The sequence below is a fragment of the Hippoglossus hippoglossus genome, chromosome 13, assembly GCF_009819705.1.
Source record: "Hippoglossus hippoglossus isolate fHipHip1 chromosome 13, fHipHip1.pri, whole genome shotgun sequence".
NCBI lineage: Eukaryota > Metazoa > Chordata > Actinopteri > Pleuronectiformes > Pleuronectidae > Hippoglossus > Hippoglossus hippoglossus.
The window spans coordinates 18,758,741-18,782,880 of NC_047163.1; the positions used below are offsets into that span (position 1 = coordinate 18,758,741).

At 40.1% G+C, this 24,140-nt stretch overlaps 3 protein-coding genes across 6 annotated transcripts in view; all 3 read right to left on the reverse strand.

Moving 5' to 3' along the window:
- ulk2 (unc-51 like autophagy activating kinase 2) overlaps nt 1–7,097 on the reverse strand; it is a 37,119-nt gene extending 30,022 nt beyond the window's left edge. For all 3 annotated transcript variants that reach the window (XM_034605298.1, XM_034605299.1, XM_034605297.1), the window contains exons 1-3: nt 6,043–7,097; nt 1,971–2,063; nt 1,728–1,769 (exon numbers count right to left, since the gene is read on the reverse strand). In XM_034605298.1, the coding sequence (XP_034461189.1) occupies nt 1,728–1,769; nt 1,971–2,063; nt 6,043–6,132 (225 nt within the window). In that variant the 5' untranslated portion in view covers nt 6,133–7,097. The remainder of the gene's footprint in view (nt 1–1,727; nt 1,770–1,970; nt 2,064–6,042) is intronic.
- Nucleotides 7,098–10,473: 3,376 nt separating this feature from the next.
- Nucleotides 10,474–12,555, reverse strand: tmem97 (transmembrane protein 97). The gene is made up of 3 exons (XM_034605344.1): nt 12,217–12,555; nt 11,960–12,104; nt 10,474–11,035 (listed from the first exon to the last, which is right to left on the reverse strand). Exons 1-3 carry the CDS (start codon nt 12,328–12,330, stop codon nt 10,761–10,763), a joined length of 534 nt encoding a protein of 177 aa, XP_034461235.1. The 5' UTR covers nt 12,331–12,555; the 3' UTR covers nt 10,474–10,760.
- A 3,008-nt stretch (nt 12,556–15,563) lies between these two features.
- Nucleotides 15,564–23,749, reverse strand: si:ch211-167j9.5 (tyrosine kinase receptor Cad96Ca). Of its 2 annotated transcripts, none has more exons than XM_034605325.1 (12): nt 23,600–23,749; nt 23,279–23,439; nt 23,105–23,198; nt 21,611–21,818; nt 20,946–21,084; nt 20,048–20,146; nt 19,720–19,880; nt 19,475–19,612; nt 18,354–18,465; nt 17,368–17,467; nt 16,298–16,397; nt 15,564–15,923 (listed from the first exon to the last, which is right to left on the reverse strand). In XM_034605325.1, the coding sequence occupies exons 2-12, from the start codon at nt 23,337–23,339 to the stop codon at nt 15,810–15,812; spliced, it is 1,326 nt and encodes a 441-aa protein (XP_034461216.1). In that variant the 5' UTR covers nt 23,340–23,439; nt 23,600–23,749; the 3' UTR covers nt 15,564–15,809. The 2 variants fall into 2 exon arrangements, with proteins under 2 accessions (XP_034461216.1, XP_034461215.1); XM_034605324.1 differs by having other exon boundaries at nt 23,590–23,749.
- Nucleotides 23,750–24,140: the final 391 nt, after the last annotated feature.

A 24,140-nucleotide genomic window follows, 5' to 3' on the forward strand; every position in this document is an offset into this window, starting at 1 on the left:
CAAGTATGCCTCAAACAGCCTTAAACAAGAGGTTGAAACTTCCTCTGAGATGTTGACATGAGTGCATCACATCATCTCAGCAGATTTGTCCAATCTCTTGTTCTACCACATCACAACTATTCTACTGGAATCACATCTGGTGACTGGGGAGGTCACTGAAGTTCACTGAACTCACTGTCCTGTTCATGAATCTAAACTTTTACTTTGTAACATGGAGCATTATTCTGCTGGAAGTAGCCATTAGATGATGGTAAACTGTGGCCACAGAGAGATGAACATGGTCAGCATCATTACTCTCACTTGACTTAATTTTAAAAGAGGGACCTCCCTCAATGCACTTTGAGTATAAATAAAGGTTATTAAAAAAATGAGATGAAAAGACTTTGACAATCAAACCATGATTGATTAAAGGCTCAGTATGTAAGATTTAGGTGAAAGGGATCTATAGCCAAAAATGAAATATAATATAATCCTAGTGATGTTTTCACAAGTGTGTGATCACCTTAATTGTATGAGTTGTTGTTTTCTTTACCCTAGAATGAGCCCTTTATATTTAAATACTTTATATTTCAGGATCGGGCCTTCTCTATGGAGGCCGCCATGTTCTTTACGTTTTTATAACAACTGAAGGCTACCAAAGGTTCTCTTTCCTGTTTGGAAGGGGAGGGTGAGGATAGGGGTGTTCAGCTGCAACATGAAACTTCAACACTAGATGTCACTATATTTAAACACTGAACCTTTAAAGGGATAGTTCACCAAAACATGAAAATTCCCTCATCAACTACTCACCACTATGCCGATGGAGGGGTGCGTGAAGTGTTTGAGTCCACAAAACACTTCTGGAGTCTGGACTCCAGAAGTAAACTTTGACTCCAGAAGTAAACTTTGTAGCAGCCGAATCCGATTGAAGTCAATGGTGAGTCCTTCTTCAGACGTAATAAAACAACAGGAAAACATAACATGCCTCCATATTGCTCGTGTGGTGTCATCCAAGTGTCCACAAGCCCCGACATTCAAATTTGACTAGAAACGGCGCCATTTACACCAATTTTTTAGCCTGAATCTTCACTGATATCTTCCAACAAGGTGCATCCCGGTACCGTTGAAAATGATAACGACCGCTAGCTTAGCCACTTCTGGTGGATTTTTAGGCTTAAAACACGGTGTAAATGACCTTGTTTCGAGTCGAGGCTTGCGGACACTTGGATGCCACCACACGAGCAGTATGGAGGCATGTTGTGTCTTTTCTGTTGTTTTATTAGAAGTTTTGGTCACTAGTTACTTCAATTTTATTGGATTCTGCTGCAACATTGTTTACCCGTGAGACTGCTAAAGTGTTTTATGGACTCAAACACTTTACCCACCCCTCCATCGGCAAAGTGGTGAGTAGATAATGAGTGAATTTAAATTTCTGGGTGAACTATCCCTTTAAGGCCCAAAGTGAGTCAAGAAAACATTTCCCACACTATCACATCACCAGCAGCAGCCTGGACCGTTGACACAAACAGTCAAACCACAGTAAAAGTCACTGAGATCACATTTTTCATCTTTGTGATCTTTGATATGAAAATTTTCTAAAGCTCCTTGTCTACAGGAGCTATACATTGTATTGCTCCTGCTTGACTGTCATAATGGATAATTGCATGAATAAGGTTGACTGGTGTTCCTAATAAAGAGGGATGCTCTTGGTAAACTTTCATTTATTGCAGAAAAGATAAGAATCCTACCTGGACATCGTAAAGTGCCACAATGTTTTCATGCTGCAGCTCCTGAGTAAAAACAGAGTCAAAAACAAAATGGATTAGTATGAGCATTAATTCGGCTACAGCCGCTAATGGGATCCCTGCCAATGATATTTCTATCAGGGAAGTTAAGGCTCATCTCTGTCAAAAGTGCAAACTCACACAAGATCAATGTCAAATCCTTCCGTAAGAACACAGAGGAGATAAGTGAGAGGCAATCATGCTCACCTTCAGGATCTTGATTTCCTTGCCAAGAAGGATCTGGGACTTGGACAGGTTCTTTTTATTAATGCACTTAATGGCCACCTCCCAATCGGTCTTCTGTAGAACAGAGAGCAGGAGAGAAAGGTAACAGATTAAAACGCAGTACATGGGTTTCGTCTGACATTAACTGACTCCCAGCACTCAGTTTTCAATTATGTTGTATCAAAAGAAAACGTGATAAACCAAAATTGTTTATAATGTGACACATGCACACTTAATATATGTATTCCTCCTGAACCATTATTTTCAAGTTATTCAACAACATTCAGACATTATAGTCGTATTACTCTTAACACCGACCAATTAGTCTTTGGTACAGCCACCCATCTATTCCTACATGTTTTTGTAATTTTCTACATTTGTCAGAATTGGCATTCAACAACCACTAACGGAAGAGCATGAACTTGCTGCCAGAAATTTAGCATTTTTATGATCAGAATTTTTTATTTGACTTCCAATAAAAATAAACAAAGTGCTACTTTGGCTCTGATGCAGCAGCTTCTCCTTGTCTGTAGACACCTTTTACTTGAGTAAATATAGATGTGCAATACTTAAAAGCAGAAGTAGAATTACTTGTGTATGATGTAATCTGATAAAAGTACATTAGTCAGTTAGAAGTCTTCTGCATTAAAGTGTTAAGTTTTTTTTAAAAGAGAGAAGGGGAGTGCTATATGTTGATAATATATGATAAATCATTTACGTTTTCGTTTAGTAGTAAACCTGAGATATTTGCTGTGTGAAATACCACCTCTGCTTACTTTTCGTGCTATGTGTAAGTTAACGCAACTGCTACAACTTACTTATCAATCTAGCAGAAGATGTTAAAACGCTTAAAACATTAGAAGCCAAACAAAAGTAGCTAATACTTGCATTAAGGAAGCTGGAACCAGGTCTCATTAAACCTGGTCATAAGCCAACTACTGTACTTGATGATGAATAAATCAGACTAGAATTGTTGACTGTACTCATTCTGGGCTGTTCCGGGAAATGATAATTAGTAAAATTGTTATCTCTGCCATTTTATTGGCTTTTCTGATGAGACAGTTGTATCATTTTACACAATTGTGCATTGTGTAACCAACTCAATCTAATAGAATGAGTCATATTATAGTCTGCATGATTTTGCATGACATGATTAAAAAAAACTCATATTCAATACATAATACATTATATTAAGTATTAATATAATGTTGGTTTCTAACCATATTACACAGCCCTACTGAGTGTACCTTTTTTAAATAATTTGACATAAGTGGATAAAGTCACAATATACATGAATATATTTGTGTACTTAAAGCCAAGCTGTGTTGATATAAACTGTATTGTCAGCATCAATGTTTAAGGGATGGCTTCGCAGGATGGAAGAAATTTGAGCGGTCACAGTAACACCAGGTCACTTTTGCTCTGAATGACATGCTGAATGACGAGGTACTCAGATGACAGATAGGGCAGTAGCTAGCCTGCTTACGCTAAAATTTAAGTTCGAGGAGAGGGACCTATTTTTTCTCTGGGCAGCTATTTTCAGTTGAGCTCCCGGAGCAGGTATAAAAAGACTTATGGAGCTCATGTGAGCTGAAAGGCACTCAGGACATGTGCTGCACATGCAAACATCCAACTAAGGACACAGCAATCAATCCAGCAGAGTACTAGACTGCTTATATGCCTTTAAGAAAAAACACAAGTCAAATGAAGTGGACAACCATTGAAGGAATTTTGTGAATAAAGCGACATGCTTTCCACATGAATCTAGGTTAATAGGAGATGTTCTTGTTCTGCGGGTGCACACCGCCTAGAGGCTGGCGTAATACAAGGCCAACAGAGTGGCATCCATCCCCAGCTCACAGGCAACCTGTTCAGCCAAGTGTGACTGAGCTGCCAAAACACACCCATAGAAAAAATGGGTCACAATCAATAGAAAGTGAACCTGCTGGCCAATCAAGTACTGCTGGGGCTGACAGGTGTGGATGTCAGAGACTTTGGAGTATTAACACAACAGGTATTAGGTATTTCTCTATGCATCAATTGCTATCTTAACACCTATTTCATCTTTCCACACTGTCATTATAGCCTGTGAAGAAAGAGACTGTGACATTGAAAAGGAAGATGTCATGTCATTTGGCGGACGCTTTTATCCAAAGCAGCTTACAATTAGTGCATTCAACATCTATGAGGGCCATTATAGGGGTTCAGTATCTTGCCCAAGAACACTTCAGACATTTTAATCCAATTTAACAGAAATTGATTTATTTTGGGATAGTTAATGGCCAAAAAACTCATTCAATCTCATGAAAATCAGACATGCAAGTAAAGAGAAATGGTGTTTGATGATGTTTGATCCATTATTGTTATTCTTTCTTTCTACTAGCAAAGAAATCACTAAACCATAAATAAATAGCCTCACTGGTACCAATGAGTGCTTCCTATATCTTGGAGAAACTCAATCTGGTCAGGGGGGTTTAACGTATCTAAAATTGACATGCTTCACATGACATAACAGCAGCTTATATCAGTTTAATAATTATAACTTTGGCTTATGATTTGCTGGTCAAACAAAATAACAAGCCTTTTCATGAGCTGGGTTTTCACTTTTATACATTTTGTACATTCAACTTTTTATCAATTTAGAATTGATCTATGAGATTGATAAGTGTAAATGGCAGTTGCGGTCCTTTTTAAATTATTTATTCTTCCAGCAGAATAAATTTTAGACACATGCTCACATAGAAAAATAAGACAAACAAGGTAGTCACTGCTGGGCCATGATGCAGCTTGTCTCTGAGAAGGTTTTAGCAGAAATGTAGAGGAGCACATCTGTCTGTTTGATTTAAATGAATTAGATTCTGATACAATTGTTAATTATGCTATAGAGTTTTGTTTCTTTTTGTTTGGTAGTGGTTATTAAATATGGGTTTTGGATAGTTGCATAACAATGTCAAATACACAGCTGCTGACGCTATTAGCCGATTGTCCTACCTCCTGTCTGATGAGCCTATGCATATTAATAATAACTTGATATAACAGTGTAACTAGAGCCAATACAAGCACTGCCTGAGCAATGGAGTCATCCATGAAGGTGGCACTAACATGCTATTCCTCCAAGGTGGAGCTTAATATGTTGAGGTCATGCAGATGATAGGACTTCAACAGTAAATATGTTGATCACATGCCTCATCTGTTTTAAACACCACACAGTGGCATGTGAATGATGTGTTGTTACATGTGCACATGTTCCAGTGAAGCTGTGCTCATGTAAGCAAGAGTCACTGTTTTCAGGGATCCATTCAGTTCAGTACCCAGGCTCCCAGGCTCCCAGTTATTTTCTGAATTCATAGAAATATAGACAGAAGTTGCCCTGGAAGCGGGGGTGGGGGGGATGCTCTAATGTTGGCTTTTCTTGAGCAATTCAGGGCCATCTGTTTCACACCAGTAGTAATGGGGGCAACATGATGACACCTCCTGCATCTCTGTCACACATACACAAACAAACTATCCTAGTGTCCTGTGACAGAAAATAACACACAACTCAAATGTAATTATCTAATTCCATTTCTGAGCATTACAAACTGATGAAGTCATGGGTTTTATGGCTTCAGTATGAATGAACCTCGTGCAGCTCTTACATAAGGAGGGCTTGTATCCTTTAAAAATGGCAAAGGAAAAACACTGCACCTCATCCTCCCTCTTGCCTCAGTACGTCAGCAAGTCATTCAGTGGTGCCTGACTCATCCATTTCATGAATGAACCAAATCACATACAACTTACACAGCTAACATCAGGCAGATGGAATCCGCTGTCACGGCTCTGTCCTGCACATGACATCAGACTGCATCTAGATGTTTAGTTATTGAAGTGTCAGCGGATATCACCACCCTAAAAATGGTGACAGCCCACATACAGTGCTGCAGAACCGCACTCTGCACTGCCACTGAATGACCCAGATTTGCAAACGAAGCTGCCAACCTGCCCCCTGTATTTCCTGCGAGAGGAGAAGATGGAAACGAAAGAAGTAAACATTGCAGCCGAGCCATTTCTTTACCTTCCTGTGTCTTCCTTTGAACACCACAGCAAACGCTCCATGACCAACCAGGTCTTTTCTGCTGTACTCAAAATCTCCCACCGTCTCCATTGTGATGGGCCGATGGTCCAGCTGATGCTGGGCACTGGTAAACAGCCTCGGGTGTCGCTCTCCTCTTCACAAAACAGTCCCGGAGCAGATGATCCACTCGGTCCTGGCGATGCTGCTTCGTGCACAGCGAGTTATTTCATGTCGAGTAGCTCTGATGTGGCTTATTGCATAAATAAGAGATGCAGTCAGGACATGGTGCATTCACTTGCCCTCTGAGTGGGTCGGGATGTTTGTGCTGTCACACAGACCAGACGGCTTTGGGCATGACTAGCAACGATTCTGAGCTTAGCTTCACCCGTTGCCAGCTGTCAGTGTTTGACCCAGTGGGAAAGCTGCGATTCAGCTTCGCTCACCAACACGGAGTGTCACCAGTCACCGGAGCTGTTCACAGGGACAGTCTACATGATGCCAAGCCTGCTGGACATGACCGTGACAACAGTGAAGCAGACACTGAGCTAGCCTGACTTTGATGATACCCTGTGGCTACAGCTATGGTCATAGCCCATGTCTAGTTAGCAAGTCTCTGCGGACATGCTAACAATAATAGGTCAATGACGTTAGCAGGTTGTGTAATACTGAATAATTCCAACTGCCGAAATATACGCGTTATAGCCAGATGTTAGCAAGATGCTAGTGTTAGCATTAATGACAAGGACGCAACAGGAATGTCAACACTTGTCTGAAGGCGTTAGTCCTCATTGTGTGTCTTCTTCAACGAGACGTCCGAGTCCATGAGACACATCTCTGTCCTCCCGAAGACACGGTTTCCTCAAAGCGTCTCAACGTGAACACTGACTCCTCCTCTGGGATGAAGCTGACGTTGGAGCTGAGAGCAGCTGTCGCCTTCACTGTCAGTCTCTTCCACGTCAGGCTGTGAGCTGCTGCTGATATAAAGAGTGGAGATGAGTGCACAGCTCTATCTCATCATCTGACTCCGCAGCTCTTCTCCTGCTGCTGTCTCCAACAATACTGTGACCCACCACCGTGCTCCTGCTTTATACTCTATCCCTCCGCGCAGGCCAGACGTACACCTTTCCTTCCGCTGCAAGGGTTAGTCCGTCTACTGAAGCTTAAAACCCCGCTTGACAAAGTCATGTTTGCTTTTTTGTTTTTTTTAAGTGGGCTGTTTGAAATAATCGTGATGTTTTTTTCACAATTATATGCGCTTTTTATGAAAATATCAAATGTTTGCCGTGTGCGCAGTTTACCAGGGGTCCCAAGACCGTTTTAGTTTGACTTGTATTTAAATCAAATATATAGAAATAGATTTAGAGTGTTTTTTGTTTGCGTGCTCCAAAAAATGATCTGAGAACCTCTGAGACATACACTGTATCTTACTCTTGTTTATCAACATTCTAATCATTTGCAACAAAGAGAGCTGAGGTGAAACCGGAGGGAAATGCAATTACATTTATGAAGATGTGAAATGATATTGTAATACATGATTGTCACAGAAATTATTCAGAGTAAACACAGTACTCGGGCTGCGGATAAATAATAACTAAATTCCACATGTATGTATAAATCAGGCTTGCTGTTGCCCACAGACTATACGCTGTCTAGAATCGTACGCCCCCTGATGGCTGCAAACATAATTTGCAGTACACTAATGTCCTAAACATATATAACAAAGCCTGTATTGTGAGACACATACACGTGTTCAAGCCCAGTGACTGTGGTTTCAAGGAGACTTTGGCAGACAGTTGTCATATGGTAACTGTATGACACATGTGTGATCGAAGGATGACAGATGTGAGAGTGAATCAGGTACTGACGTCAAACATTTAAAACAGGTAAATATACAAATAAATACATAAAAATACCACATGACCTTTTTTACATTTACCCATTTTTAGTAAAAGTAAATGAGTATGTGCTTATTTTATATAACTAATATAAAATAACTAGTATAATATATACTAATATATAACTTATATAACTAATATAGAAACAGAATATTTAAACAAGGGTTTCCCCTCCTCAGAAAAACCAATTTAATCCCCAGTGATGGTGAATACATTGTTGGCATATACTGCATAATTTGATACATGACCTTTAACCTCTTGACATTAGCAGTACAGCCTGTAAAATTATTTTTAAGAGCTGCATGTTCACTTTGCCAACTGAAATTGAACTTAGTCACTTTGCACAATGAAAGTCCATGTGTTAGTAAGGGCCGTGCATGTATGCTGAGTACTGCAAAATCATGTGTTCTTATGCAAAGTTCAGGGAAGGTGAGGGGAAATTTGTGTCAAAGTACAACACTGAAGAAAAGCCTTTTTTACATAAACACAATATTGTCTCTCTCTGGTTGTTATGTCCCTTTTTTTATTAAAAAGAGACAAACAAAGGACAACCAAACTAATAAAGTTAAAAGGTGTACGTGACAAAAGTGTTTAGTGTGGTCAAACAAAGGGAAGGTTTTACAAATGTGGCTGATGTGAAGACAAGGTTGGTGTCAAAATACGACCTGATCTATTGTCTATTCTTAAAATAAAACCACCAAAATGCCTAACTAACTAATCTAAAGGAGTAGTTTTCCAAAATACACGGGTGACACCAACCAATAACCCTAGTGTGTCTGTACAGGTGACTCTGCGTGTGCAAAAGTGTATAGGGTACCCCGACTTACCTAATGTCTAAACAAACCTCCCACCACAAACCTTACAAATAGCAATAGCTAACAGCAAAACAGCATCACAACAGATCTGAGACTGAGTCAAAAAGACCCTGAACTCTGAGGGCTTGCTCCCTGTATTCTGGAGCCCTTGGTTGTGATGGGCTGAACCAACGCAGCAGCTCAAACTACACAGATGGCAGCCATCATCATCAGCAGCAGCAGCAGCAGCAGCAGCAGCAACAGCAACAGCAGCACCTGAGAGAGAGAGAGACAGGGGAGGGAGAGAGAGACAGACAGGAGGGAAGAAAACACACAGGCCCTTTGACCCTGCCTGACCTTGCTGCACGTAACACTGGTGAACAGGATGGATTTTTCCGAGCCTCTTCAGATGACACCCTTGAACACCGGTAATGTTATTACACCTTTCTGACAATACGTCTGTGGTGAAAAAGGAGCCTATTATAAAAGACATAGAATATTAGCACTTATCAGCTACTGTAGAGCAACACAAGAAACCCTCCTAGAACAGTATAAAATGAATAGAAGCTACAAGGTCTTACAACTTGTCATTTACACTGTGTCTGACGGATATTTCCATCTTAACACAAGGCTCACATTATACAGTGGATAAATGTATTTAATTGCCATGGACTTTTAACACTGTTCCTACAAATAGTTTTGACAATGAACAAGTCTATTACAGTGATTTGTTCGACAAGGTAGAAAGGGTTGTCAACTAGCCAGAGGAGGTTTGATCCCCGGCTCCTCCAGTCTATGCCGAAGTGTCCATAGGGAAGATCCTGCCGGCTGTGCAGGGAGTGTATTAATGTGTGTGAATGGGTGAATGTGACTTCTATTGTAAAGTGCTTTGTGTGGTTATTAAGACTAGAAAAACGCTATATAAATGCAGTCCATTTAACATGTTATACATAGTGTATGAGGAAAGTAGGAACACATTATTTATCTGTCCAAAGCAAATAGTAACTCAAAGCAAAAGATTTTCATCCAGCCATCACATTAGGCCAGGGATTTTAATGGAGTTGTGATAAGTGCAAACGTTTTCAGTTCAGATTACTTTAGTTTATTGCACAGTGATAGCAACAAGGCGTAAAAGTTGAATAATATAGTGTAGTTGTCTCTTTTCTTTCTGAGGACCTTTGATTATCCAGTAAACAGGTTTTACAGCTCTGCTTATTTTTCTAAGGTACAAACCAATGAGATAAACAGACTGACTATTGAGCTACAGTAGCTGCTGACGGCTGACACATATTGCTTTTGGTTCTAGAGTCACTGACCAACCGTCAGGGCCCAATGAGCCACCATGACACACTTACCCTTTAGAGAGTCTACACTTATATCCCAATTTCATACAGACTCATTAATAATCTTAACAAATTCGACTTACTGGTCAAAAAGGGTTCGGTTCTTCACATTCAATCATCAATCACATTTTATTTGTATAGCCCATATTCACATATTATAATTTGTCTCAAAGGGTTTAACAAGGTGTGACATCCTCTGTCCTTAACCCTCAAAAAGGGTAAGGAAAAACTACTGAAAACCCTATTAACAGGGGGAAAGGATCCTAGAAACCTCTCCCAGGATGGACAGAAGTGCAATAGATGCCATGTGTAATTGAGAACATCAGAAAAATAAGAGTATTTACAACATTGATTCGAAGAAACAGTTTGTAGCATAATGGAAAGTAAATGAATTGAGGAGTTATTGTCAGTAATGGTAGAGTATCTGAGTAGACATACTGTATATCAAGCAGTTTTGTTGTAATCATAGACCACGATCAGCAGCCACCACGATCAGGATCCACCACCACAATCAGGTTGAAAATCCTTATATTTGGCTGGTTTAACAATGGCCCTTTCTTCCTAATACATGTTCCGCAGTAGAAAACACAGCTTCTTCGATCGATGTATATCACATATAAACGATACATTCAGAAATGTAGAAAAATATCTTTTGATTTCAGAGTTAGGCAGACGATGGTGATGTGTCAGTTCTTCTTCTTGGTCTTGGCTGATGCATTTCCAGACTTGGAGGTGGAGTTGTATGTGGAGGACAGCAGCATGGTGAGGAGCAGCAGCACAGGCACCAGCAGGTAAGGAACATAAATGGAGACCAGCAGCCAGCGCTCCTGCACAGTCTGGGGCCCTGGGTGGGGCTTCATAGGGAACTGATAGAAAAGGATGTGGGCTAGGATCGGCACCAGCGTGGTGGCCACATGGGTGGAATACACGATGGCAGGAGTCCTGATCCACTTACAGCCACCTGAAAAGAAACATATGACTTCAGACAGTCGTGGACTACAGCCAGCTCTCCTCAAAGTATTACAAATAGTCCTTATATTTAGAATAATGTTAGTTTCTCTAAATCATTTAAGCCTCTGGAAAATGTAGGAACTATGTATAAACATGGCAACGATTCCTTCAAGATAATGTAATGTTTCTGTAAAACCCCTTCAATCAAAGCTGAAAGTCATCACTTCAATCACTTAGATGGCTTCAGTTCAAATCCACTGTGCTGCGTACAGAGTCAAAATTATAACATTTGACAGAAGGTGCATTTCTTACTATCAAAGCAAGTGGCTGAGGAAGGAGAAAAAGGCCTGACAGGTGACATTTTTTTATCTTGATAATATAACAAGAGAATAACTTGTTCCCACATGATAAACATTTTGTGCACACAATTTCCTTGTTGGAACAAGTTTTTGTATGTGCAGCAAATGACTCCTGCTGATAACAATCACATGTCTCTGTACAAGAGCAAAAATTATCTAATTATATGAAATTCTAAAGTGAAAATAAGACTGATTGATGAGCTGAGTTCTCTCGATCATGGTGGCTGTGTGCATCTGAAGTTGTTAAAGACACATGTGAATTATAAGTAAATTATATGAATATCTTGTAAGATAAAATGAATCCTTTCCCAGCTTCTGGCTTTTTACCTCTACCACAGTTCTTTGCAGCTGTTGGATAACACCACATTATTTCTACAGGGCTTCTCTCTTATCTGACAAACTACACCTACAGATACAAAGGTTAATCATCTGTGGGCAAGTTTGATGAACAACTGTCTATGAGTTGTTGAGTTTTATTCACCATGTGTTCCAGCACTCAGGGAAATACATGTATATGTATGTGCATGTATTTCTAAGTAGCATTTAATAGACATATGAAATAGAAACCTACTGACCTTTTAGGAAAGCATAAGCTGCGATGGGAAAGAAAGGAATTTGCAACAGGCTCTCGCAGAAAATGAAGGACTTGAACCAGACCGGAGGATCCAACATCATGGGGTCTTTATATTCCTCTGCATACCACTTCAGGAGATCTTTGAGCTGCAGGTAGGAAGGGGCCACATTACAGAAGAGTTACTGACACCACACCGTCCCTGTTTAACGAGCAGTCACTGGTAGCACGGTTACAGTACATGGTACTTGGTCTACTTACCAGCTGGGGGTAAACATGTCCAGGGAGCAGAGCCTGTAAGTCGATAAATAACGTGATGGGAATGTGAGAGGCAAAGTAGAAGAAGAAGATGAGCTCTAACACACGTATAGACATTGTCCCTGGTTTACGGAACACAAGTGACAGTGAAGGTAAACACACAGGGAAGTTTCAGCAGCACGATGTCGCCAAACCGCGTGTTGGTAGGGTGGATCCTATTGGTTCACAGCGAAGGATGGGGGCGTTCCCGGACGCACCATTCATCGACACATGGAGACCATTGGCTGCAGTCTGCTCGAGGCTGATCTGCTTTTTAGGTGCGTTCAGAAAGTCCAAAATATCTCCTCTCCTAACCACTAGTCCTCGAGCCCGATGGAATATGTCACTAATGCAAGGAGAGATTAGAAGGAAAAGCTGTTAGGAGTTAGGAAAGGAGAAGATGTTAGGAGTTAGGAAAGGAGAACCACGGTGCGAAGATAATCTGACTCAATTATCACTCGCTGTTTTTAAAAACAACTTTATTCATAATAGAAGGTACGCACAAAATGTACAGCACTCTGTGCTGTGCGCTGACAAAACAGAACGGCACGCCCTGAGAAAATATGTTTTCATTTTATACAAAGGGAACATTTAATCATTACCTCCTCACAGGAAGAAACAACAAAACAGAAACAGAATTTTAAATGAAAATAAAACAAACATGACTGAAATGTTGAAATAATATGATAACGTGAGGGATATACATGTAGAAAACCCAATATAAATGGAGAGGAAAAAATGATTGTGTCCATTTTACACAGTCAGGAGGTTGAAATAACTTTTATCTTTATATTAAGTCGTGATGATGATATTGTGAACTATAAGTTAAATATGCTTGTTGATCACTGTGAGTCCAGACTGGACAGATGTGGCAGAGAAGAAAACAGACAGTCGTGTGAGGATCATATCTGGATCGTGTCATGAGAATAATACAGCTGTTCTGTTTGTTATGTTTACTTGGGTGTGTCCAGGGAGCACTGAAGCTCATTTTCTAATCATTTAGAAAATCTGAACAACTCTTATTATGGCAGCCGCTGAAACACTTTCCGGGTCGTGTCACTCAGTGAGGAAGGTTCCTGAGCAAATTTGACTATTGGAGCGCAGCCTTTGTTTATTCCTCAACCGAGGTGCACAAAGACCCGCCCCTTTCCTGTCTCTTATTGGCTAGTGCTCTTTGCCTTCATGGGAGATTATCAGGGTAAACCAATCATAAGTAGTGTGTGGGCGGGTCTTCACGCGAGATTCTCGATTGAGCCGGAAATCGTTCCTGCACAGTTGTGTCTTCATAGACTGTATATATAGAGGTGTAGCATTTGTTCAGTAGGGCTGAGGATGGAGGACAAGACATGAAGACCATGTTCATTGTCAAACAAAAATCTGCTATTAGACGCTGCAAACTGCGTCATAACATCACTGCTGTTTTATACCCAAGTGTATAAATATCCGAAGAAACTCACTTAAAGGTTCAGTGTGTAGAATTTAGTCACATCTAGTGGTGTAGTTGCATGCTGCAGCTGAATACCCCTCACCTCGCCCTCCTCTTCCAAACATGAAAGAGAACCTGTGGTAGCGTCAGTTGTCATAAAAACTCAACAGGTGTTTAGTTTGTCCAGTTTTGACTCATTTAAAAAGCTTGTTTGCAAAATATATTTATTCTTTGCACAAGATAATTAACTTCTTCGCACAAGATCATTTACTTGTTCACACAAGATATTAACTTGTTCAAATAGAACAAGTTAATATCTTGTGCACACAGGATGGATAATATCACCCTTATGTCAGATCCCGCTAACTGTTGACCAGTTAAAAGATCTAGAAGTTATTAAAAAGCAGAATTCATCTCTGATAGTCTGCAAGGAAACCTTGAAAGTATCACTAATTCCAACATATATAATATAATGATTGGGCTGTTTTATACAGCGACAGTTCTGCTGGTTCAGTAAGCCAAGGATCATGAGGAAAAATGCTGTGGACAGTGTTTCATTTCAGTGAGTGAGACCACACACTCACGGTCTGCACATTGATGGACTCTGCTTTCTGTACATGAAACCCATGGCTTACAGTATTCCTTCAATACCAAGATTTTTACTTGTCATATATTTTCAGATCCTCCTTCAAAAAGGGGGTCTGATTGAAAAAAAAACAAAAGTAACTGTGTTCCTTCATTATAAATATTTTACTGATCTTCAAGATCAGTTATTGGTTCTCTGAACGTATGAAACATGCATGTGGGACAGTCAGCGAGAGGATGAGAGTCTGACGTCTTTCTGTGTTTCATTTCCATTCAGTCACACATGAGGCTGAACAACCCCCATGTGTCAGGCAGCCTATTACTAGTTTGTTTGAAACATTTGGGCTAATAGATAGAAAACATCATAATATATTATAATAATTTTGCTCTATTCTGCTAAAATGATAAAAAGACATGATGACATAAAAAGACAGCTCCAGGAACAGGTTCCAGTGAGAGCTGTTAGTTATGACAGCTCCTTGTGCTCATTATGTGTAAAAGAATCATGCAAAAGGAAAGTTTTTACATAGAACGACATAGAAATTACAAATGTGCAGAGGGTGGCAATATGTGTCGTCACGGCTGGTCAAACACAAACTCCAAAGCAGCAAAAGTCTCCATATTTTCTTCACCGAACTGAAGACACTTAAGGGAATCCAGGATGGAGCCATTCAGCGTTCTGCTGTTTGCCCACGTCGGAACATGAACAAAAAAGTTGTCACATAATGATGAAATCTCCATGTAATTGTTTTTAATATTCATTTATTGTTTTTCTTCTCGGTACTGTGTTTCTGAACCAGTGAGTCCTCTGACCCATGTTGTGTAACCAAAGGTATTCTGGGTTTACTCTTAAATTGAGAAAAAATTATAAATATTGAAAAATATGGCCACATCGTGGATGAAGACCATGGATAGTAGATCGTGGTGGCAGCTGATCGTGGGTTCAGATTTATAAGTATTTACACTATGCCTAATCACATATAATACCATCATTGTCAATACCTATATCATTACAAGTGTCATTGCTGCTCCCTTTATCTCTGTCAGACATTTTTTATGTACAAATATTTTAAACATAGATACACCTCTCCATTTATGTCATCCACTATCATCAACGTTGTAAATATTGTTTAAGTGCTCTGATACCTGTGAAGTCTAGTTCACTTCTGTCCGTCCTGGGAGAGAAATCCCTTTTGTCAAACTAAAACTGTTGTACTTGTGTCAAAACAGAATATGCACAACACATCAAATGACTTGGATCAAAGTTAAAAAGTAGAGGCACGGTATCATTTTTTTACAGTGACAAATCAGCCCATGAAATGACATTACATTTACCGTCCAAACAATATTATTCCATTTCCTGTTGCATCTATTTTCGCTTTTTTATTTTTGATGGGTTGTTTATGTGTGATCATCTCACTGTTGTCTAATTTGAGACAGCACTTGAAAGGCTGCCCCCAACCAGATGCACTGGTGCAGTCTAAACAGTGTGCATGGATTTGAAATGTCCAGTAAACTGCTGGATCTGATGTTCCTGTTAATCTATTTAGATGTGATTTTCATCATCCAAGGTGACACTTGCTGCTCGTAGATATTTAGAGTCATGATATTCAGCCCCGTCTGTTACCAGTCGCTCTGGACCCTCGATGTCCACATAATCCTGCAAAGAAGAGGACAGGGAAGTTTTAATTCACCCACAACATACCACATACCACAACTATCTACCTAGTCAAACTATGATGCAACATACTGTATGAGCAACTCATTGAAAGATTTGTTTTTTCTTAAACATTTTTTAATCATGGTTTAAATTCTAGGAAATTACCCCTAAATGTAAATTATTTCTTTCATCTCTGAGGATGTTTGTGTTACATGATGGAATTTAAAGGGCATGTGGTTTTATATTCTAGATGAAGTTTGCATTAGGTTTCTTTTCTACATTTTACACATTAAAACAAGGTCAAGAGATCCAAGCTTAGCAAATAATCATGTAAACCATTAGAAACATGGTTCAGCCATTCAGCAGTTTCTTACTGCATCATTTTCCAGGATGTTCTCCAGCATGTGGACAATGTCTGTGAATGAGGGTCTCAGTGTGTATGGCTCCCGCCAACAGTCCTGCATGATATGAAGTCTGGGGGGGATTAGACATTTCAAATCATGTTAAGAACAACTGGGAATAAAGATACAGATGATGATACAACCTGAAACATAGGACATTAGTGAAGATAAGACTGATATTTTGAAATAATATTATTTCATTGACTAATGTGTCACAATAAGGGGAGAGGGAGGACCCAAATGCAGGAGCTACAGATTCAGGTGAAAAAACAAAGAGTCCTTTATTGTAGGCAAAACACGAGGAAAAGGAACTTCACGTAAAAACAGGTTTCCAAAAAACGAAAGATCGAAACTTGAAGGAAACAAGTTTCCTTCAACAGGAAAAAAACAGAAAGCATACGAGCAAGTTGAACAAGACCAACTGAAAAAGGGAAGCACACAGACTTGTACACACAAGGAGGCAGGGCTGAACAGAGGCGAAACACATTAGGAAAAGGTGCAGACAATCACAAGGGTGGGAAACAGGTCAAAGTCAGGAAATCAAGCTGGAGACACACAGGGAGCATAATATCAAAATACAACAGGAAACAGAACTCAGGGAAAAACAATGGAACACAAACCAAATCACAACACAAGCTAAAAGCTCTTTAGTTACATAGAGCTCAGAGTCATGACATAATGATGATTAATCAGTGACAAGGTCAACATGTAATATCACAGAGATGTCTCACAGAACATACAGCAACACAGAAAAAGCTGGGAAAGCAGCAAATCAACTTCACTTCATGAGCTGAACCCTGTAGAGTGAGATTAGTTTGGACCATAACTGACTCTTTATTTATTTATTTTATTAAGTAAAACAGTGAAAACTGCTAATCTACAGCAAACTATTTGTAATTTAATAGTTATTCATTACAATATAGCAAATATTGTATGCACTTAAGAAAAACTATGTCAAATTTAAGTTTTTGAAACATGAAAGTGCATGAAACAAAATATATGAATCATTATTATTCAGTTAGATTTTATAGATTTTTACTCACATCTCTGGTCTGCAGCCTTCAGGGTTTGTGTTTTTGTGACCGATACAGATGTGGTACACCACTGCCTCTGAGGTCTCCAGGTCTGGGTATGGTAAGGTACCTGGAAATGTAACGTGTAAGTATGAGCACAATGACAAAATAGAGTACAGATAGTTTAAATTGGTTAAATCAACTTTTCCACTGTTAAAATACATTTAGCTTCTCAGGGTCTTTAGTTACCTGCTGTCTTTTTGAAAGTTAAAGTAATGAGTTTCATTGAATGCTCTTAAGTGGATAGATGAGTTAAGGATTGACCCAAAGTGAATGAGATCTTATGAAGAGAACAACATGAAACATTGTTTTGTGTTTGAAACTGTGTCAATCACAAAAATAACTGTTTACTGGATTAATGGTTCTTTATCCTAAGTAGTAAACTTGCCTGTTAGCTCTTAGCTCAAACACTTTATTTTACCTTGTAACACAGAAATAATCAAATGAAAGTCTTGTGTCACTGAAATCAATCAAAATACATTTCCTGTCAGCAGTTTTGATGGGGATTATAACAACTTTCTGTTTTGGGGGTTGTTTCCACTTTATCTGTCATGACTCTGATATGAAGAGTATTTTGGTTTTACTGTGGACTCTTTTGTTTATGGTCTTTTCCCCGTGTCTCCTTGTGTTTAGGTTTTGTTGGATTTGTGTTCTCCCTCTTTGTTTCCTGTTTTCTTTTGTAGTTTTTGCTCCTTGTGTGTTTCCACCTTGACTTCCCGCCCCCTGTGTCCAATTACTCAGTCAGTAATCATTTTTTTGGTTTTTCAAACACTACCGGACATTTCCACTAAACTTTGTGGAATGATGGGACATGGGTCAAGAAAGAATCCATTAAATGTTGGCACCGATCCGGACAAAGCGAGAGATATAGAAATAATTGTTACTTTCTTTAACCAGCCATTTTGTACAATACATTACACCTTCTATTCATTATATATATATATATATATACTCACCAAATGTCTGCATCTCCCACAGCACGATGCCAAAGGCCCACACGTCTCCCTTGAAGCTGTAGTAGTTGTCCCTGAAGTACTCAGGTGGGTACCAGCGCAGTGGCACTGGCTGCTGTACAGGTTACACATATTGGAAAATGTGATTTTTTTCCTTCCCCCCTCAGAAAAATGACATGATGTCACCTGGTATGAATCACTCATAACAGTTTTAGACTGTCTCACAATTGTAATATACTAGTGATTATATATGGTGAGTTGATGGTGGAAATTAAGAGTAAACATAATGTCATGTTACGTCTGGTCTTTCTCATCAAGACCACGTTTTTCTGAAACTGTTGTTGACAAAGGTCAAATTGAGAGTGTGGTCAGTGTGGAAATTATGAAGTGCATTCTGCCTCATGACACCAAAAGTCACAAGGCATGACACCAATAGGTTTATTAAAACTAAAATGTAACCAAAAGTGACGTCAAGTCGATTTTCAATTTAATTTGAAGAGTACTTTTTAAAAACATAAAGTGTAGATCATAGTGTAAAAAGTAAAAATACAAATACAATTAATTAAAAATGAATAGCTCAATAACCGAAAGGGACCGAATCAAAACAACTTCCAACATTAACTCTTTAACAGGATGGATTGTGAAAATGTAGAAGTGTGCGTAAAACTGTTTCATAGTTTAGAAACAGATGTAAAAAGGTGACATGAGCTGTGATCAAATGAAATAAAATCCAATTAAATTTGACTAAATGGAGAACATTTTTTAAATTGTCAAAAGAGGTGATCAAAATTCTGATGAGGTTTGACTAACAATGGCACAAATAATATATAGGTGATGCATACGTACATAAAGAATGCAGAATGTGATTTATTTTAAGGTTTTCAGAATGTGCTGTAAAGCAGTTCAGCAAATGTATTCAAGTCATGTTCTACCAATGAAACTAGTGCTAATGTTTCAATCTAAGAAGGTTAATGATGATTTATTTTAAATTGATACAATTTCAACAACCTGTCATCTGATAAAGTCAAATGTCCTGATGGTGTCATGCATGTCAACTATCAGGAAAAGTGAAATGAGTGTCACCATTATCAGATTCCTCCTGCGTGTGGCTCGTGTTGTCTTACCCGTGGGTTTCTCCAGCGGTTGCTGTGGCGACTTGTGATGCGTGACAAGTCTCGGGCAAGGCCGAACTCTGCCACTTTCACCTCCCAAGGAAACTTATTGACCATGATATTCCTCAGAGCCAAGTCACAGTGCACAATCTACAGGGAAGACCACAGCGGAAATGTATTTTAGTTTTGGTGGACAAATTGTAAGAGATTGAAACATTACTCATCCCCCTACAGAGGAAAGTCTGTGATGTTGTTACCATTTTGGAGCGCAAGTGGTTCATAGCTAGAGCGATGTGGTAAGAGGCGATGGTGAGGAGGCTCTGCAGCTCAGGATCTGCACTCAGGTGGCTTCTGTTGCTCTGCAGGAAGGTCCTCAGAGTGCCATAGCTCACATACTCCATGATCAGAATGTAAGGCTCTGCACAAAGCAATAGACAGAGTCAAACTCACTCATAGATATGGTGACACAGTCATAACTCAGAGAGCAGCAGTGTACAACAGGGTGGAAGTTAGGGGACTTTCCCCTCTTTCTTTCCAGCCAGTGGAACAAGTTCATCCTCCCAGAATACACTGCATGAATCTCACCCTCAGTGTTGCTCCAGTCCAGTAACTGCAGGATGTTCTTGTGATGCACCAGTTTCCTCATGATGGCAACCTCTATGTCCACATGCTTAGAACGGACACCTCATGAGGGAAAAGACACAGGAATCAAGCACAATATGTTTGATAAGTTACTTTAGCAACATTTGACCATGTGTGAAATTCTGCACTTTTTTTTGCACTGGCCAAAAAACCCTCTAACACCCACTAACATCCGACCAACACCCACTAACATCCGACCTTTATCTACAATGAGAACAGATTCAATCAGCATTCACTCCTCAAATTACTCTGCAGTAGTGTAGGATTACAGTATGTCGCTTTTGATTTGATGGACATTTTAAGTGAGAGCTACAAAGATATTCATGGTAATTTCATCGCTTTATGACTTATTTGAACGTTCACCAACATTCGTCCTCTAATTAGTGCTCCATCCTCCCTCGGCTACGAAGCTCTGTCTTTGGCCTTAACAAAAAGCCAACAACTGATACGGCTTGGAACAACCATGGCCCTTCACCACAATCATGCAGGAATCAGTATATATACTGGATATTTATACTGTATATACTTTTATATAAATATTAACCTCAGCACACAGAGGTTCAGTAAACCAATATGCAACATGTGTGACCGATGTGCTGTTACAGTCACAATAAAAAAAAGGATTTTCCATAGCTGAAAATTGCTGTCTCCATACCTAGTGGACATTTTGGGAAATTATTTGATCTGGTCCAATTTTGTATGCAGTTTGTCTCTAACAAAGGTAAATGGAATGCTGACTCCTCTCTTACAACTTACATGGGTTTTAGTTTTGTGAAAACAAGATAATCTTTGTGCCTTTTATCTCAGAAACTGCCCTAAAAGAAATGCCTGTGTTTCTAACCTTCCTTGCTGATCTTGCACGTGAACATGTTGTGGCCTTTACACGTCCCTCTGGTCATCCTGGCCTGGTAGAAGGCGCCCTCCTTTCCGGATTTGATCAGCTGCAGCAGGTTCAGGTCTGTTTTAGTGAACCGAGGAACCTTCAATAAATGACATGAGATATTCATCAGAGGCGGCTGGAGGCAGCTTCAGAACAGCAGTGACACGGGCATCTAACAACAAACCAATACCACCCAGGTCAAAGTCACACTTATTGTCCACATTCCACCAGAACTGTTGTATTTTGGCTCCACCTTGAGCTGCAGTGATGATATGCTACACACAAAAGCATTAGCTGACAGATCTGCAGAGATGATGGGATGCAGTCATGTCAACATGGAGCAGAATCTCCAAGGAAAGTTTCCAACATCTTGTTAAATCCACGGCACCAAGAACTGAGAGCAAAGTGAGGAACTACCCAGTATCAGTGTGGTGTTTCTAATAAAGAGCTCAGTAAGTGGGTATCATGGCGCTCAGTTCACCCTCTCATGCATGTGAGGTGTCCTCTGCTGTGTGACAGACTCGTGGCAGAAATCAAGTGCTAAAATAGATCTAATATCTGACAATAAATAAATATTTCTCTCTGAATCGTGCAATGGCGTGGAGAAGTTGGCAGAGTAGTGGTACCTGTGGCCGGCCTCTCCACAGCCCCCTGGACGAGGACATGACTGTGCTGCTGTGCTGCAGGGGAGCCCGGAGAGGAAGCTCCTCATCTTCCTCCTCCGCTGCTGGGTCCGGCCTCACAGGCCTGACGGGAGCCTCTCGCCGAGGTACAGGGTGAAGCGCCGACTTGCTCACCTCCAGCTCTCTAATGGTACGAATCAAAGAACGATATCTAAAAGAGAAAGTGGTGTATATTGTGAAACACACAGCACTGTACACTGTACCTTCCTCTACTGTCTCAAGATGTAGTCTTTTCTCTCTCAGTCTGATTGGAGAAGGTTATAAGGTTATAATTTCATCTTGTTTAAATAATTGTATTCAGGGTTAAACCAAGAAGCACTTTGGTACCTTCAGTTCATACATGACCACAACAGCTGTTCTTGTTTGCACCTCACTGGTTACTACAGACCTGATTTAAGATTGTGCTGTTTATTTCTAAAGAGCTTCATGGCTCAGCTAAGCCTCAGATCCTCGACCAGAGCTCTGCTGGTTGTTCCAGCTTCAGTGACTTCAGTGAGCGTTTACAGTCAGGGCGCCTCAGCTCAGACTCTCCCTGCCCGAGGATCAGAGACATCATTTAAATCACTTCTCTAAACAAGGGAAATATTCTATACGAAGCTCAAGGCAGCTGTGGTGGGGGGGTTGTTTTTTGAAATACTAAAAGAAATAGAAAAGAAAATAAATCCTATCTGGACAATGTTTCTAAGACTGATTGAAAAGAAAGAGTCTACAGGGCTATGCTAGTGGTTCTGTGACGCTGTTCTTATAACACACTTATAACCAATTGAAATCGTAGCATGCTAATATGCTCACACTGGCAATGCTTAGTAGCTTATAATGACGTAAAAGCAGCACAACAGTGTTAAACGTTTAAAAGAAGCACCACAACAAAGGTTATATTTATAAACCATAGTGTGATGCACGTTTGGTCTGAAGCCAGCAGCCTGTCGGTTAATGTAGGTCAGCCCGTGATGCGTTTCTGCAGAAATACATGCTGGAGGCCAGTTTGACAGAACAGGAAAACCACACCAGGAACTAGCAACAATAACATGAGCAGTGGCTGCATTCCATTTGAATTTACTCCTGCACTGCGCCTGCTGACGCTTAAATGGAATAGACATAAGTAAAGTAGTTACACACATGCTATTACCTGCTTTGACAAGGTTATATTTACTCTTGTATAAACTCAGTTTTCTGTTTTCAAAGAATGATATGAAACCCTCTGCCGGATGTTCTGTTAACATAAGATCTACTCAAACAGGTAATTGAAAACCTTGACCTACTAACTCAAATGTAGCTGCACTTGTGGATTTAGTCTTGAATGTTTCAGCGGCCACACTATGTGTTTGGTATCAAAAAAAAAAACCAGCCTAAGTGCAACTGTACCAAAGATATAAAACACAATCAACGACACTGACACCAGTAAATTCCTCGTGAAATCATTTTGACCTCGCTTACTTTCTGATACACAGGATGCCCAGCAGTGTGAACGTGAGGACGGTGAAGGAGAGGGCCCCCGTGAGGAAGTAGACACCCTTGTCCATCATCCAACCTTAAAGAGTAGGAGAGAAACACTCAGCTCCAACGTGCTCTCACAGTGTGTCTCTAAACTCAGCTGGATGAAAATGTTACCTGTACAGTCTGAGGGCTGATTTGAGCCTTTATCTCCATTGCTGTAATTACGATCCATCATATGGTCTGCTCACTGAGGGGGACTTTGTCTCAGACACGAGACGTCAGACTGGAAGATGGCGATCGTGGTATTAAAGTACCATCAGTGATCCAAAGAAATGCTGAGCAGAAAGAAAGGTCATAAAATGTAACACTCAGAAACATGGGACTTTCTTTGTGAACGGAGGAATGGCCCCAAACAATATCACACAGAGGAGACACATTAAGCTGATACATTTACATTACATCTTTACAATACAACGGAGTCTCACCTGTGGTTACCTGAACACCAGATCATCCTTAAACTGACTGGGACACCAGTGGAGTTGGAGCAGTCCGTCTGGGTCTGTCCTGTTTATTGTGCTCAACAATTCAACATGGTCTTGTGCTAACCCTGTCTGTACTGTCCCCAGCAGGAGACGTCATCGCATGTCAACCACCAACAAAAGCAGAGGAAACGCACTGTAGCAGCATGCGGTTTGAGATGCATGACACTGTATCACATTCCACCTATGACTTAACTGCAGTCATATCAACTATCACAGACGTTAGAACCTAACTTAAACAGGCAGTGATGGATCAGTGATGGGATTATCAGAGGTGTGAAGGTCTCAGATGAAACAAAATGTAGAACACAATGAATCAAGTTTAGCTGGTTTTGTTAGATTCAGATCACATAAGCAAGTTTGCCATGTTCTTTCAACCAAAAACGCTCAGAATCATTGAATCTAGTTACTTTTATGTGTGGCACGATGGTGGTTAACACTATAACCACCATCTAGCCTCAAAGATTCTGGGTTTGAACCAGAGCCTTTCTGTTGGA